Source organism: Colossoma macropomum, unplaced genomic scaffold, assembly GCF_904425465.1.
Source record: "Colossoma macropomum unplaced genomic scaffold, Colossoma_macropomum, whole genome shotgun sequence".
Lineage (NCBI taxonomy): Eukaryota > Metazoa > Chordata > Actinopteri > Characiformes > Serrasalmidae > Colossoma > Colossoma macropomum.
This window is the reverse complement of record NW_023495353.1, coordinates 23,065-40,404: the sequence shown is the minus strand read 5'-3', so window position 1 is coordinate 40,404 and position 17,340 is coordinate 23,065. Positions and strand designations below refer to the sequence as shown.

Below are 17,340 nucleotides of genomic sequence, written 5' to 3'. Positions count from 1 at the left end.
CAACTGAACTGTTAAATCTAAACAGGGAAAACATAATTAATAAAAAAAACTGTCAAGGGGTCAATATGCTATGATGCCCCATCATAATTTTCATTCTGTGTGGCCTGTGTTGCTGTTTTGTGTGTTTTCCCTCTGTGTGTGTTACATTATGTGCAGGTCTGTGACTGACCACATGGGGGCGCTGACTGATTAGAGGTTGCCAGGCCTCTACCTGAACAGACATTGAGTTCTCTCTCCTCTCGCAACTAAAAACTAATAGATTTGAACCAACTAAACCTGAAAACAAAAAGAAATAAAATTACAAAAAGCCTAAACTACAGAAACGGTGCCTCCAGAGCAAGTTGGGCTAAAACAGTGAGTTTAAAAATAATAGTTCACTGAAAAATGTAATTTACACAATATCACTCCAAATGTGGTCAATCAGCGGTCAGTCAAGACATGTTTGGTGTCCAAAGGTTGATTCTTTACGGCTAGGATGCTAATGTAGCCAAACAAGTGAACAACAAATGAATCCAGCATTGCATTAAAACTGGCATTTTGGTGCAACAAACAATCATTCACTGTTTATCTGCTGAGATGGACAATAGCGAGTTGGGAAAGATATTTTTTGTTATTACATAAATTCTAATGCTGCTCTTGTATATGTTATTATTTTATTTTATCTACAAAGCATTTAGTTCATAAAAAACAATTTTTTAAAATGTAATTCCTGGAATGTCAGCTTTTACAATAGAAATGGAAATTATTACATACATATTATAATAATGCATACAATTATTACGTTACATACACTATATTGCCAAAAGTATTCACTCACCCATCCAAATCTTTGAATTCAGGTGTTCCAATCACTTCCATGGCCACAGGTGAATAAAACCAAGCACCTAGGCCTGCAGACTGCTTCTACAGACATTAGTGAAAGAATGGGTCGCTCTTAGGAGCTCAGTGAGTTCCAGCGTGGTACCGTGATAGGACACCACCTGTGCAACAAGTCCAGTCGTGAAATTTCCTCACTACTAAATATTCCACAGTCAACTGTCAGTGGGATTATAACAAAGTGGAAGCGATTGGGAACGACAGCATCTCAGCCACGTAAAATGACAGAGTGGGGTCAGCGGACGCTGAGGCGCATAGTGCGCAGAGGTCACCAACTTTCTGCAGAGTCACTCACTACAGACCTCAAAACTTTATGTGGCCTTCAGATCAGCTCAAGAGCAGCGTAGAGAGCTTCATGGAATGGGTTTCCATGGCTGAGCAGCTGCATCCAAGCCTTACATCACCATGCGCAATGCAAAGCGTCGAATGCAGTGGTGTAAAGCGCCGCCACTGGACTCTAGAGCAGTGGAGACGTGTTCTCTGGAGTGACCAATCACGCTTCTCCGTCTGGCAATCCGATGGACGAGTCTGGGTTTGGCGGTTGCCAGGAGACGGTACTTGTCTGACTGTGCTTTTTTCCACTGTGCCATCATTCAGCGTTACCATGGCAGCAGCGCCGAACAGCAGTTAAAGCCTGTAAACGGTGGAAAAGCAGCTCATCTCACCTTTTTCTCCTTCGTCTCGCTCTAATAATGAAGCTGAGAGCTGATCAGAGTTAATGATCTTCTCAGCGAAGCTCGTTCTGCTCGTTAGTTTGTTTTGATGATGAACGTGATTCGTTCACGTGACGTTACTGAGTAGGATGTGCGCATGCGGGTCAGTTCAGGACGCCGGTTCACATTAATGACAGATTTGAGTAAAAAATCGGATTTGAGCAGCGAGGCTCGTAATGTGAACGTAGCTTATATGATACACTGTGAATATATGAGACCAAACTGTCCACAGCGGTAGATTTATTTCTCAAGCTGCGGCCTGGACGCGTGTATTTCTGAGTCGTTTAGGAACTTTTATTTTGAAATGTGGCGGCGCGACTGCTGCGGAAGTCGTGTCGCTGCAGGGAAGAGTGAGCTGCTGAGCGCCGCCGCTGGTTTTCTCGTTATCTGTAGAAATATCTGCGCTTATTTGTGCGGATGGATCTGCCTGGCCCGGAGTGGACACAGCATGTAGAGCAGAGATGGACCCGGCTGGGATCCGCGAGCAGAGAGGGCTTTTCGCTGCTGACGGACACAGACGGGGTTTTCCGCTTCGCCCAGTCCGGAGTTCAGTCAGTGCCGTTCAGCTCCGTTACAGCCGTTCAGCCCCGTTACTGGGTCTGGGGGTTTCAGTGCTTTCACAGCCTCCCAGTGAGATTCACCCTGGATGCCCACTGTGCTCTAAGGGTTAACTCTTCCAGCGAGATAAGCACGTACTAAAGCTCCAATAAAGGGGGGATCAACCGGTTTTTCAAAATTTCTGCATAATCGAGTCGTTGAGATGTAAACAAAGTCATTCGGCGTGGTTCGGTGTGATACTTCGTTAAGGCTACGTTCACATTACCAGGTTAAAGTGGCACAAATCCGATTTCCTGCCCTAATGTGACTCAGATCTGATGTTTTCGGAGCTGTGTGGACACAAATCTAGTCTTTTCAAATCCGACCTGAACAGCTTTCATATGTGGTCCTAGATCGGATCCGATTCGTAGCCATGTGACCTTAGTTTGACCATAGATATAAATTACATTCCGAGATGCCGCGTTGTCTGCTGTTCTCTATCTGAGGCGGTACGTCAGCGCGCCCGCCATGTTGGAGCGGTCAAGATCCGCTTGTGAACAGATTCACTTGTATTGAGAGACGAAGAGTCTCAGGATTAAATCAGACTCAACTTCCTTACTACTCAACCGATTTTCACCACATCTGTTTAGTTATAATCCTCAGACACAGATTAATCCGGGCTGCTCGGATCTGCTCTCGGCAGCTTTTATTACTGTAATAACTGATCGTGATGATTAGTTAGCCGTCTGGACCAGCAGGAAAGTATTCAGTCTGTACCTGACGATAAAAACCGAGTTTAGCGCGAAAAACACAATCAGACACATCAGCAAGTCCATCAGTGTGTGAATCACTTCTAATCTTAATACACAGAAGGACGGAGCTAAAGTTGGCTTCCTATTCTCCAGCTTCTTGTTCCAGTGTTCCCGTCCCACCTTAAATGGTGCTGCAGTCAATTTCTGGTGCCTGAAGCTGCAGCATTTAAGGTGGAACGTGAAAATTCGAACAAGATCCTGGCAAATAGGAAGCTAACTTCAGGTTTGTGTAATAAGGTGCTAACGATAATCTGTACATCTATAACTACTACATAAAGTTAAGAATAGACTATTAAATGAAATAAGCTTAATATAAAACCAGAGGAAAAACAATCACATCAGCAGGTTCTCTGTGCCTCATTAACCACACGGCCATATCTACACAAACACCACACAGACATGAGTGTGGATCACTGCGTTCCCTCCGTTATATAATCCTGTCCCTCTTTCTGAGTGTGATATTCCTGAAATAGTGTAATTATGGTCAGTATCTTTATTAAACTGCCGCTCTGTAATGGTACCGAATGCAGTCCAGCAGCGATGTTGACTGCTCTAAAATGGCGGCGCCGTTGACGCGCCTGACTGGACCCAACGTGACATCTCGGTGTGAATATCTATGAATGTGACGCTCAGATCGGAATTAATGTGTTTTCTCCACTGTGCTGCGCCATCATTCAGCGTTACCATGGCAGCAGCGCTGAACAGAAGTTAAAGCCTGTAAACGGTGGAAAAGCAGCTCATCTCACCTTTTTCTCCTTCGTCTCGCTCTAATAATGAAGCTGAGAGCTGATCAGAGTTAATGATCTTCTCAGCGAAGCTCGTTCTGCTCGTTAGTTTGTGCTGATGATGCTCGTGATTCATTCACGTGACGTTACTGAGTAGGATGTGCGCATGCGGGTCATTTCAGGACGCCGGTTCGTTCACATTAATGACAGATTTGAGTCACTTACCTAAACGAGTGTGAACCGTCGTGTCAGAGAGATCGGATTTGAGCAAAAATCAGATTTAAGCGATGAGGCCTGTAATGTGAACGCAGCAGGACAGTAATCTGGGTGGTCCGAGGGTGGACGAGTGGCCACAGTGGGGTGCTGACCTTATCAAGCCAGCGGACTGATATATACTTGCTGTCTGGGAAGCAGAGGTTGTGATGTGTACAATACAAATATGGCCATTTTATTTACTGTTCAAAATCATCTGTGAAACAACTTTTCTTTGGGGTCTGTGCTTCACAGCGCCCTGCTATACCACTCTACCATAACTGTATGGAAGAAAAAGAATAAGCTTGAGGCTAAAACCTCTCAAAAGTATTGTAAAACAGTGTGTCAGTGATCAGACAGTGAATTCATAACCATTTCATGTAGTAACTTTCTGTGAGGGAGCTTTTAGAGGGGGACGTCTGGTTCCTGTCACCACCACTGTGAACAGTTCTGGTTCAGCAAGATTCTCTAGAACAGAGCGTTTCACACCAAACCACTGAATTTGTTTACATCGTAAACATTTAATTATGGAGAAATTCTGAAAACATGGTGAAGTTGCCCTTTAAAGCTAACGATAAAGATGATTTTGGCATGCTAATTTAATGCTAGTTCAATTAAAATAAGCGGTAGTGTTTTTAAACCTAAAATTACCAACAACTGAGGATCTTTAATAATGGCTTTCATTGTGTTCTCTCGGTCACTCCTTCATCTTTTTCCTGTCTCACTATTTCAATTCAGGCAAGAGGACCTTGAAGTTTTGTCCAGAATTTCTGAGAGGTTTCCTGTGAAGAAGTCTCCTGAATGTGCAGCCAGGTTTAGGGAACAAGGTAACCTCAGTTTTAAGATCAAGGACTACAAATCTGCTGCACTGTATTATTCCAAGGTAAGGAAAAGTTGTGGTGATGTGTTTATAATGCCAGCAGTGCAGCATAATGAATACTGTGATGTGAGCACAGTTAAGGGCAGCGAACAGCTTAACTTAAGTTAGTGTTAAACCTTTTTGAAAGTATTTTAGCAAGATTATATCTTTATACGAGCAAACTACACCGGTCAGGCATAACATTCTGACCACCTCCTTGTTTCTACGCTCATTGTCCATTTTATCAGCTCCACTTACTATATAGGTGCACTTTGTAGTTCTACAGTTACAGACTGTAGTCCATCTGTTTCTCTGATACTTTGTTAGCCCCCTTTTACCCTGTTCTTCAGTGGTCAGGACCCCCATGGACCCTCACAGAGCAGGTACTATTAGGGTGGTGGGTCATTCTCAGCACTGCAGTAACACTGACCTGATGGTGGTGTGTTAGTGTGTGTTGTGCTGGTGCGAGTGGATCAGACACAGCAGTGCTGCTGGAGTTTTTAAACACTGTGTGATGTAAAGTCAGAGACGATAGCTCATCTGCTGCTGCACAGTTTGTGTTGGTCATCCTCTAGTCCTTCATCAGTGGTCACAGGACGCTGCCCACAGGACACTGCCCACAGGACGCTGTTGGCTGGATATTTTTGGTTGGTGGACTATTCTCAGTCCAGCAGTGACACTGAGGTGTTTAAAACCTCCAGCAGCACTGCTGTGTCTGATCCACTCAGACCAGCGCAACAAACAGTACCTGCTCTGTGAGGGCCCATGGGTCCAAACTTACATAAAACAAAAACAGTCTTGGAAGTGCATATAGAGAAATATCTGTCTGACTGCTCTGAAAAACACGACATCTGTGACATTGTGAGATGTCAGCATCATTTACAGTGGTTTGATGTAAAAAGCTGCAGTGTAGAAAAACTTGCCAGCTCTGATTTTCTTTACAGTGGTGATGATGGGAACCAGAGGTTGCAGTGTCTACAGCACAAGAATATAGACATATAGCAATTTTATTTATCATCCAAGTCTACCAGTGAACCTATGCATGTCTTCTGGATTTTTATATGTAATGTTGATAATGATAAAGTGAAGGTAAATCAGAAAAACATAGTTTCCATATTTGAGACTGTTTTGCTGTACACCACTCAACACTTGCCTCTCATTCAGCTATGAATGGATTTATAAAAAAATACACTCCAGGCCAAAACCTTATTTCAAAACTATCATAAAATAATGTCAGAGGCATCAAGCAGTTTGTACATAACATTTCCTGCAGTAACTTTCTGTGAGGTAACTTTTAGAGGCACAAAACTCGAGACATCTGGTTCCTGTCACCACCACTGATCATGTGCGTCGCGTCATAGTGAGAGTTTATACCGTTCAACATGGCGGAGCAGAAACTGGTCTGCAGAGGAGACGAAATTTCTGCTCTGATCTTTAAAAGACGGCGGTGGGACGGACGTCCAGCTTATGTGTCTCAGAACACGACGTCTTCCTCTCGGCCTTCTTTAATAAGGACATGTGAAGGACGTTTTCCTGAGTCTGACATCATTTTAAAGCAGTTAAAAACACAAGCGCTGCTCACTGCTGCTCATCTCACTCTGACTGGACTCACGTGATGCTGGTTGTCATGGTAACGTCTACACTAAGCGGTTCTCCATGCATGAAATTTTGGATCGGATTACTTGTAGTGAGCATGTAAACAGAGATTTTTTCATCATTGTTGAGTAGAGTGAGAATAAACACCTCAGTCTGAATCTGTAATCAAAATGAATTCAGTCGGATTGGCAAAAATCTTTGCATCTAAACACAGACACTGACTGTTTACATTTCAAACATTTACTTCCGCAGAAATTTTGGAAAAATCTGTGGGGATTCCCTGTAACGCAGTTCATAAAGACTTAATAAGTGGTAATAAATTAAATCGAGCATGTTCGATTAAGTGATGAGAGAATGCGCTATAAAGGTTCAGAGTTTGGTGTCTTAACTGTTGGGATTGTAAACACTGAGTTCTAATTCTCTTTTTATATTTCAGGCTGCATGTCATGCTGGTAAAAGTACAGAGCAGCTGTCTTTATGCTATGCTAACCGTTCAGCTGCCCTCTTCCACCTTGGTCTGTACAGTGTAAGAGTCTTTTCCATGTCTAAATCAATTTTACCGCTTATCTTTCCCTGCCAGTGTTGTTTGTGTGTCACAGCAAGGTGTCCATATTTGAGATGTTGAGTGTTATTTGGCCACGTCTGTTATTTAGAAATGCCTGGAGGACGTCCAGCGGGCTCTCGATGAAGGCTATCCCAGCCACCTGCGGCACAAGCTGATGGACAGGCGCGCGCAGTGTGTGAATCGGCTCAAAGAACAGGATCAACCAAAAACGCCGTCCTCCAAACATCAGACGCCACAGACCGCAGATAAGAACGATGGGAATACCCGTCCGCCAACTGTTCACTTCACTCCCGAAAAGGGTCGTCACCTGTTGGCCGCTGAGGACAAGTCAGCAGGGGAGGTAGTGCTCGAAGACGAGGCTTTCAGCTTTGTTCTTATACCTGGCGATGGACGAGACACGAAGACCAACAAAGCCTGTATATTCGGAACAGAGGGCAGATACTGCCATCACTGCTTGTGTCTGACTTTGAGCACTGTGCCATGTGTGGGCTGTAGCTATGCCCAGTACTGTGGACAGAGGTGCGCAAGCGAGGCATGGAGACAGTATCACTGCTTGGAGTGCCCAGTTGGCTCGGAGCTGCTGGCCCTTGGAGTGCTGGCACATCTGGCCTTGCGAGTTGCTCTGAAAGCTGGGCTAAAGGAGGTCCAGAGGGCAAGACACAGTTGTTCCAACACAGATGATGTGCCAACGTCAGCATGTGTCAGAAGTGACACAAGCAACGACAAACCTGGCTCCGGCGGAGAAAGTTCCCACTCAGATCTGAATGTGGAAGAGTCCAGCAGGTGTTCTGACCATTCAGACTGCTACCATGGTAGATCATACCTGGGCATATACAGCCTGTTACCACATGTGATGAATCACCCCCCCAGCTTGCGCTTCCTGCTGGCTTTCACCATGGTGGCGCTCTCTCGGAAGCTGGAAGAGGTGGGGTCTTTACCCGAGGCATGGTCACGTCATGAGCAGGAAGGAGAGATTGGGGACTGGAGAGAGGAGCAGAGCATGCTGGGAGCTACAGCTCTGAGACACATGATGCAGCTCAGATGTAACGCTCAGGCTGTGACTGCAGTCAGAGTCAAAGGTCAGACTCTAGTCTCAACACCTTCATACTGCTTAAGTTCATAAGACACACGTTCACATTTCAGTGCTTTTCAGGGAAAATCCACCTTTTTTTCAAAACATTCCGCATTACTCAGTTTTCAGGATGTAAACAAAGTCATTCAGAGTGGTTTGATGTGAAATTCTCATTACAGAGAAACTCACCAACTTTCTTTACAGTGGTGGTGAATGGAACCTGGTGATGATGTTCACAATACAAATATAGCCATTTGTTTACTGTCCAAAACCACCAGTGGACCTACAACTGTAGAGTTTATATGTATTTATATTTTATTGTTTTATTTGAAATTTTTGGTACACAATTATCTCCGTACAAGAATGGTTCTATAAAGAACCCTGCAGAGAAAATAATTTTGACGAGTGCCTGCAAGCTTTATGGACTAGCTCCACCTACAGGCAGCGAGTAAAATTGGCCTAACAAAAAAGTCAGTTCGCTTGAATTAGTGGTTCCCTCCAAAAGCACCTTAAATCAGGACTACTCGCCTGACCTTTTACAGCGAGGCTGCAGTCCATGATCATGGCTTTGCCAGAGTCAGTTTATGGAGAGCCTGTCCACTTCCTGTTTCTCCCATTATATCAGAAACATCACTTCAACCCCATTTCCAGAAAAGTTGGGACGCTTTGTAAAATGAATGCAATGACACTGGACAATGGACACTGCATCCTCCAGACTAAAGACCTTCCAGCGTGTTATAAGCCCACAGTTCAAAAGCCAGCATCTCTGATGGTACAGGGGAGGATTAGTGCACATGGTATAGGTGTCTTGCACATCTGTGAAGGCGCCATTAATGCTGAACAAAATATACAGGTTTTGGCAACATGGTGCCACCCAGACAGCGTCTTTCAGAGAAGGCCTTGCATTTTTCAGCAAGACAGTGTTAAACCACACACTGCATCCATCACAGCAGCATGGCTTCACAGAAGAAGAGTCTGGGTGCTGAACTGACCTGCCTGCAGTCCAGACCCTTTACCATTTGAAAACATGCATAATGAAATGAAAAATCTGGCAAGGAAGACCCAGGAACTGTAGAGCAGCTAGAATCCTACATCAGACAAGAATGGGACAACATTCCTCTCCCAAACTCCAGCAGTTGGTCTCCTCACTTCCCAGACGTTTACAGACTGTTAAAGAAGAGGGGATGATACACAGTGGTGGACGCGGCCCTGTCCCAACTTTTCTGAGATGTGTTGCTGCCATTAAGTTCTAAATGAGTTAATATTTTTAATGAAATGCTAAAATGCCTCACTTTCAACATCTGATATGTGTTCTATGTTCTATTGTGAATAAAATATGGGTCTATGAGATTTGAAAGTCATTGCACCCTGGACATTTATTTACATTTTACACAGCGTCCCAACTTTTTTGGAATTGGGGTTGTATTTAACCCTAAAAGGGGTGCACTCTAAAAAAGATTAAGGACCTCTGCTTTACTGCCTTTGTTCATCTGACTGAGAAATGGAACAGAACAAAAACACAGATTGGCTCAGAGGCTCCAAGGACTGCGTATGGGGTGCTGCTCTATTTGCTCTAACTGAAGGCTAAATGTGGGTCACTTTCTTCTCTCCTAGAGGACGGCGGCCTAGCAGTGCAGTCCAGTGGGGAGGTCCGCATTGCCACTGCAGTTTTCCCCGTCCTCAGTCTGCTCAACCACTCCTGTTGCCCCAACACCAGCATCTCCTTCAGGCTGGGACTCGGCTCAGATGCTCCAGTTTCTTCGGCTCCAGGCGTCGCAGTGACCATCAGAACATGTAAAGATGTTGCTGCCGGACAGGAGCTGCTGCACTGCTATGGTATACAGATGAATATCATATGACAATCACAGCAAGTCTTTTTAATTCTCAAACAACTGCAGAATAATTTTACAGAGTCTATTTACAGTCACGTGCAAAAGTTTAGGCTCTTCTGGCCAAATGACGTTTTATTGATACGATACAATATGCTTTTAATCAGATAATCTGATTCTAACTGATCAAATGTCTGAAAAAGAAGTATCATGACATTGTGTATCATAAACGTTCAGTATCACAATATTTGTCATATCACCCACCTCTAATTTAACATATTGAAAAAAAAACATAAAATGTGGCCTGTGTAAACGTTATGGTGCATTTAATATTTTATGTTTTATTTTTTTCCAGTGTGTTAAACTTATGTGCAACTTTATGTGCAAAAAAAATGATATATTTAAATTTGTTCCCAGTAGATTTTCACTCAGAAAATCAACAAAACATGTAATTTGAGCAGAAGTATTTTAAAGGTTTGCATACAGCTGTCTGCCTTCATCAGAGGAAATGTTTGATGTAGTCTTGTCCTCCTCTCCCAGGCCCACACTGTAGCAGAATGGATGTAAGGGAACGCCAGCGCCTCCTGCTGGAGCAGTACTTCTTCCACTGCCACTGTGAGGTTTGCAAGAAGGAGCTAGCAGCTGGAACTGGGAATCTAGCAACAGCATCTCATGGGCTCAAGTGTGAAAGATGTAGAAGCTCCCTTCAGGTAGCGCTCCAGGGGCGGTCTTACAGAAACCTACTGTCTCTTTGTCTTAACTTAAGATCTGATAAGTCAAGATAAGATTTTCACAAATTCATATTACAGAAGCAAATCTGATCTTAATTCAGGAATCTTATCTTACGGCATCTTACCCAAATTAGGAAATCTTAATTTACTCGATCAAAGTCGACAATTAACTGTCATGCCTGTAACCTAGCAACTGACCGTATGTGCACAGCTGAAACGTGAACACATAATCAAAATAATCAAGTTTGTTAGCCAGCTGGCAACTGATATAAAAAGGATCAAATAAAAACAGAACACAGTAACTTTAAGACGCCACTCTGATAAACAGCATAAACCATATATATATATATATATATATATATATATATATATATATATATATATATATATAAAAACTTAATGTATATACATTGTCAGTGATATTACAGAAACGTAATGTCAAAAAAAATTGCTTTAAGATTGAAATATCTCAAAGTAAGAGACTAATTTTAATAAGTTAATGGTTAGATCTCCTTTTAAATATATTTCTGATAAATCTGGATTAAATTGGTTTCATGCGCTGCAGAAAGATTGCGTCAGTGGTGACAGTGAATAAAAAAAAACAACTCAGATTTGAGTCATTTTGTGTTGTTATGGTCAGTGATGTCTGTACTGATGGTGTTCAATGTAACAGACTCTTTTACACTTGAATTACATATAAAGATTTGTAGCCCATTTGCACCACAAACAGTAGAAAGACACAGTACTTGTTACTTGCCTACTATTACAAGTATTGCTCTCTACTTAAAAACTGGTCTGTGGTCAGCTGTGATGCTGTTTTCTATCCTGTAAAAATAAAGACACATGAAGAACTGTCTACTTTAGCCATTTGAGTTCAAGAAGATCATTCAGGACTTTGCTTGTCATTTCAGGCCCGTGCAGACGTCCATGTTTGTCCACAGTCGTCCTGTAATTATCGAATCTCAAACACAGAACTGCAGGGAAGAATACAGACGCTGCAGCAGCGCCTGGGCCGAGCAGTAGAGCTGATGGAGAATGACAGACTAGGTGAGGAGGAGAGTGTGTGGTTGGATGTGTTAACTAACCCCTACAGCAGGTTTAAAGCAGGTTTAAAGCCACGACTGAAAGCTTTTCTGCTCCATTTAATTGCCTTTATTGTGTTTATAAGTGAGCATGTTTTTTCCAGTGCAGATGTATGAAGGCAAAGTGAGCTGAAATGGATTAGAATTTAAAGTAGGAAATAATGTTTGTTTGTGTCTCACTGGCTGTTAGATGGGGCCCTAAGGGTCTTACAGGAAGCTGCCACTCAGGCAGACAGCATCCTAATGAAGACTCACCCGCTGCAGGGGGAGCTGGCTGATGCAACAGCACGTGTGTTTGCTACCCTGGGTGAGAGCCGCAGCCTTTTTCACTGCTTTAAATAACCTTTAGTATCTGAAGTTAGCATGTTTGTATTTGCTAAGAGGGAGCTTTATTAATCTTAACTGACCAGATTATTTATTTGTAAATATAATTATGAATTATTAAAGTTTTTACAACAAGCATTTTCAACAGAGTTCTCTTTTACTTAACGCTAAATAAATTGCATTTTGATTTACTTAATCACAAAAACTATATCAACAATCAAAACCCCAAAGTCAGAATGATTATGGAGACAAACTGCTGATTGTATGTAAATAGGCCAATCACGGCTCATTCCCATCTGAACTGAAGTCTCACTCCAGTGTTGACCGTCTGTAAAAGGGGTCACCTTTAGAGGTGGCAGTTCATTATGGGCTCAGCACATGATAAGCAAGTGCTTATTCATATTTGTATAAGCAAGAAAGGACATTAGGAGTGATGTGGATGAGAACATGTGGCCAAATGATGCAGAGCAGGAAGAGTAAACATTTACTGACTTTAGTTCTTTGCTAGACAATGTAAAGGTGCTGTTTTAGTTTATATTAGCATTGTTGTTTGTGAATAAATCAAGGAGTGTGTTTACATGCACTTAGTAATCTGATCATAGTCGGATCTTTGCAGTTATCTGATTATTCAAATGATCATGTAAACACCATACTCTGATTTTTTAGATCAGAGTTAGATTAAGAAATCTGATCAAGAGGCTGGATTTTAGCTCAGTAATCAGATTTCTCAGTGCTGTAAACTCTTACTCTGATTTCTTTCGGATTTCTCAGTCTGTGAAAATAGACGGCAGTATTGGAAATAAGCGAGCATCTTTGCCGGTTTGGAGCGACATTGAAACCGACAACATTCTTGACAAAATGAAGAATTTAAATATTCATCTTCTCTGTAATTAATGTTCATATTTTCAAGTTAACCCTTTAACAAACCAAGTTTACTACACACTTCTATAACCTAAGAATAGCTCCATTAGTTTGCGTTGAAGCCCCGTAGTTACTGAATAATAAGCTTTTGTATGAAATAAACCTGGACTAAAGAAAAGTGAGTTTATTGGCTGGTTGTAAAGCAGAAATCTGATTACCATCTGACTCGTGAAAACATGGAGTTTACCCATTATCTGATTTCCCAAATGCATGTAAATGCATTGATCGAATTACAGACAAAATCTGATTTTCTGCAGTTATCAGATTATTAAGTGCATGTAAACACACTCAATTTCAGAGTCTGTGGCTACAGATGACAGCGTGACAGCAGGTCTTGGTTTCTGTTCTCCCTTTTAATACTTAATGAAACGTGATTTAAAATTGTGAAGCCACAGATGTGTCTGTACAGCCAATCACTGTGTCTGTTTTACATTACGATTAAAAATATTCGTACAGTGTTTGACCTTTTTTTCTTTTAGCCAGCCACTGTAATTTTTTGCCTGAAAACCAAAAGTAACATGTTTACCATTTTTATAAAAACATTTCAGAGGCTGAAAGAGAAAAAAATCAGTGGCTGTGCATCTCTAATCACTGTAGCTGGACAGATACATAGATGTACTTCATTGTTCTCAAAGAGGGAAACATGGATGCTGTAGTAGCAAAACACACTGAACATTATATATGTATAATATATACACATAACAAATCGGCACATCATTTTTATAAATATACATACACACAACACACAGAGTCCAACACACAACAGCTTCATTCATATTAGGTGGTTCGCATTAAAACAAGCACAAGGAACAAACTCCAAAGCACAGAATGAGCAATAAATAAATACCATATACCATTATTATGTTATGGGATGTGGTTTATTGTTTGTTTACAAATTATGTTCTGTTGGTCATTGTGAAGTTATTATTGAATGGGATTATTGTACATTATGAATTAGTATTAGTATTATTATTAGTATTAGTATTATTATTATTATTAGTAGTATTATTAGTAGTAGTAGTAGTATTATTATTATTAGTAGTGGTAGTAGTATTGTGTAAATGTCTGTGTTTATGAATGTAAAGCATTCATTATGAAGATAAAGTATTGATCATTGTGTGAAATGCAGGGGACTGGACACAAGCTGCATCACATTTGAAACGCAGTGTTGCTGCTGTCCGTTGCCAGTTTGGGGAGGACAGTGTGGAGCTCGGCCAGCAGCTCTTTAAACTGACACAGCTGTATTTTAACGGGTAAGACCTAAAACTCACTCGCCTTTATTCTGAGATTTCTGATGGATGAAACTTTATTTCTAGATGATTGAGCAACATAATGTTATTGTCTGTGTGGTCAGTATACATGTACAAGTTGCCAGTTTATTAGGTACATTTACCTACAGCTCTTTGTCAATTTTATCAGGTATAGGTGCTTTCTTGTAGTTATACAAGTAGCCCATCTGTGTCTGGGACCTCCACTGACCAGATATTATATGAGTGTGTGTTAGTGTACTGGTAGGAGTTAATCAGACACAGCAGTTTCTGAGCATTTTACACACCTCAGTCTCACTGCTGGGTTGAGAATCATCCACTAACTAAAAAATCTGACGAACGATGATCCTGTTAAAGGTGTCCTTTACTGAACACTCATACAGGACATGGTGCAGTTAGGCAATTAAACTGGAACAACAGTTTTTATAGCACAACAATCTTGTAAAAGACCACCATTGGACCTCCTTGCTCCATTATTAATGATTTCACTTGTGACAATTTTTGCTGAAATAGACTAACTGAAACAGGGGGGTGATGAAACCAGAATTCCCACATTAGTATTTGGCATGACCACCATTTACCTGCAGCAGCTGACAGATTTTTCTATGAAAATTTCATTGAGTATATAAAGTGCACCTATATGGTTTTTGTACCTGATAAACTGACCAGTGAATTTCGATACAAAGAGATAAACCGGCCACTCAGTGTGTTTATCCTCCCATACACCATTACTTGAAATATGCTACGTCTTTAAACATATCACTGCTGTCGGAACAACACCTTGTATCTCTATAATGAGAACTTTACAGGAAAAGGAAAAAACCTGCTTCTCTTTTAATGGAACTCAGTGGAACCAGAGTTTTTTCCAAGTAATTTTGGGCCGTTTCTTTTGGTCCATTTAGCGTGAAATTTAAACACAATATAAAGCACAACAGGCTTTTTCAAATAATGTCAGAAACTGAAAAACAAAAAAAACAAAAATTGAGATATGAGGTTTTCTTCCGAGAATGCTTATTTTCTTTTCTTGTCTTTTTCAAACCCTGCAGAAGAGACAGGCAGTCTGCTCTGTCAGTAATTCCCACAGCTCAGCGTCTCCTCTCCCTCCACTGTGACCCTCACTGTGAGGAGCTGCAGGAGCTCCAGCAGATGGAGGCCTGCCTACACGGAGCAGAGTAGCACAAAGACATCCTCACTCACTCGTGAAGAAACTCAGTCTTCACAGGGTTTGGTGAAGTGTAGCCTCTGTTCTGTCAGCTTCGCTGTATTACACAGTGAGATTCAAATATATGGATGCATTTCTGAGACATTTTTAAATAAACATAACTCTCATATTCCAGACTGTAATATGGTCCTTCATTGTGGGCTGAACATATGGAGTTGCAGCAGAGCCGGTCATTAAGTTGAGACTGCTTTTTTATTGTTTTTGGTCAACAGGGGGCAGTCTTTATCAGCAGTGACCGTCCTTCCAAAGTGTTACTACAGCTAATCCCACACAGAGAAACCGTTGAAGATAGCTGCATTAGAGTAGAGTCAGAGATAAATCTCGCTGGACTGAAGATTGCTTATGTCTGCTTTAGGCCGTAGGACAGATTTATCTGTTTAATTTGGTCACCTGGATGTTTTATATACTGTACACTTGCTGACCAGAGCCTCTTCCCCAGAGTTATCAGTATAGTAGTAAGATTATCTCAGTTTCCTACGTGAGTGTTGAAAGTGATGGTGGTTTTGCTGTCTTATGATGATCTTTGTGATATAGTGTCCTTGAGAATGCAGCACTGAATGGGTATTTCAGGCTTTCATCTGATATAATAGTATTGCTTCATCCCACAGCCTAAATGGAAATAGAGCAGAAAAGAGTGCATCCAGTTGAAGAATCCTATTATCCAGAATGGATGTGTTATGCATTCATAGCAGAATAATTGGACTTCCTGTGGCACACGCGCTGCACTCCCTTTACTGTTTGTCATACTGAACACTAATGATGGCAGTGCTGCTTAGCCTCACTGCTGGAGACTCCCTGCCCTGAATCTGGTGCATTAGAACATATAGAAAGCATTAAACTGTTCTGCCAACAGGCCTCAGAGTGGGAGTTTAAAAACCACTGACAGACTCTGGGTCATCAGTTTTTTATGTGAAGGAATATACATTGATTTGTCTGTTTATTAGGTCCACCTGATAACATTCAGTGGCAGTTTTATTAGGTACAGGTGCAAAAGTAGAGGCTGTTGCAGCAAATGGTGGCCAAACCCCATGAATTTTTATATTTACATTTAAAAAACTGAGTAATCATACAATACATACTGTAGTAATGATGCTACAGATTAAGCTATTTATCATCACAGAAAGTTGCATATATTATACTATCCATAATAACTGAAATTACACAGTCAAATTCAAGTTTACCTTCCCTTTGAGCATCAATTACAGCTTGTAGCTTTTTGTGATAGTTGCGAATGAATGAATGCCTTTATTTTCTCAGGCGCCCCCTTTTCTGACAAGAAGCCATGAGGTCCTGTGAATTCTTTGGTTGCCTTGCATGTACTGCACGTTTGAGTTTTCCTTAAAGTGACAATGTGTTTGAGGCCCTGGGACCACGAGGGCCACCAGAACATTCACTTTCTTGCTTTGCAGACACTGAAGGGTCAACTTGGCCTTAGTGGAAAGTTCAAACCTGCCTCATGCACGGCTTCTGAGCTGATGTGTATTTACCTCTTAGATTTTCTGATAGTTTGCTGCATTCAATTTCAGACAACAATCCTGTGCTGCTGCTGCAGCTCAGCCCCCGACCACACCCCCCCCACCACCACCACCACACCAAAACAACATGCTTCATAGTAGGGATAATGTGTTTCTCTTCATGGGTCTTGCTGACTCCTGTTCAAACATAGCGTCTAAGGATGTGACTGTATAGTCTTTGTCTCAGTACTCCAGAATACTTTATTTCAGACACATTTAAATCTTGAGGAGTCTCTAAAAGCTGTCAGGTGTTCTGTAAGCCAGCTGTTTTGGTGTGTGGGTGCAAAAATGGCTGTTTTGTGGCAATTCTCTCACAAAAGGATTCAAGCTGTCATTGATGCTCAAGGGGTATGTAAACATGTGCCTGTGTAATTTTAGTTATTTCTGTGATCATCTGAGCACTACTATTAAATAAAAGTGTTTTGTATGATTATTCACATTT

General features: G+C 41.6%; 1 protein-coding gene across 1 annotated transcript; it reads left to right on the top strand.

Annotated features, from left to right (window-relative positions):
• Positions 1-1,910: 1,910 nt before the first annotated feature.
• smyd4 (SET and MYND domain containing 4) lies at positions 1,911-15,485 on the top strand. The gene is made up of 10 exons (XM_036562271.1): positions 1,911-2,140; positions 4,654-4,798; positions 6,807-6,896; positions 7,024-8,014; positions 9,622-9,843; positions 10,377-10,546; positions 11,479-11,614; positions 11,840-11,956; positions 14,024-14,147; positions 15,209-15,485. The coding sequence occupies exons 1-10, from the start codon at positions 2,007-2,009 to the stop codon at positions 15,336-15,338; spliced, it is 2,259 nt and encodes a 752-aa protein (XP_036418164.1). The 5' UTR covers positions 1,911-2,006; the 3' UTR covers positions 15,339-15,485.
• Positions 15,486-17,340: the final 1,855 nt, after the last annotated feature.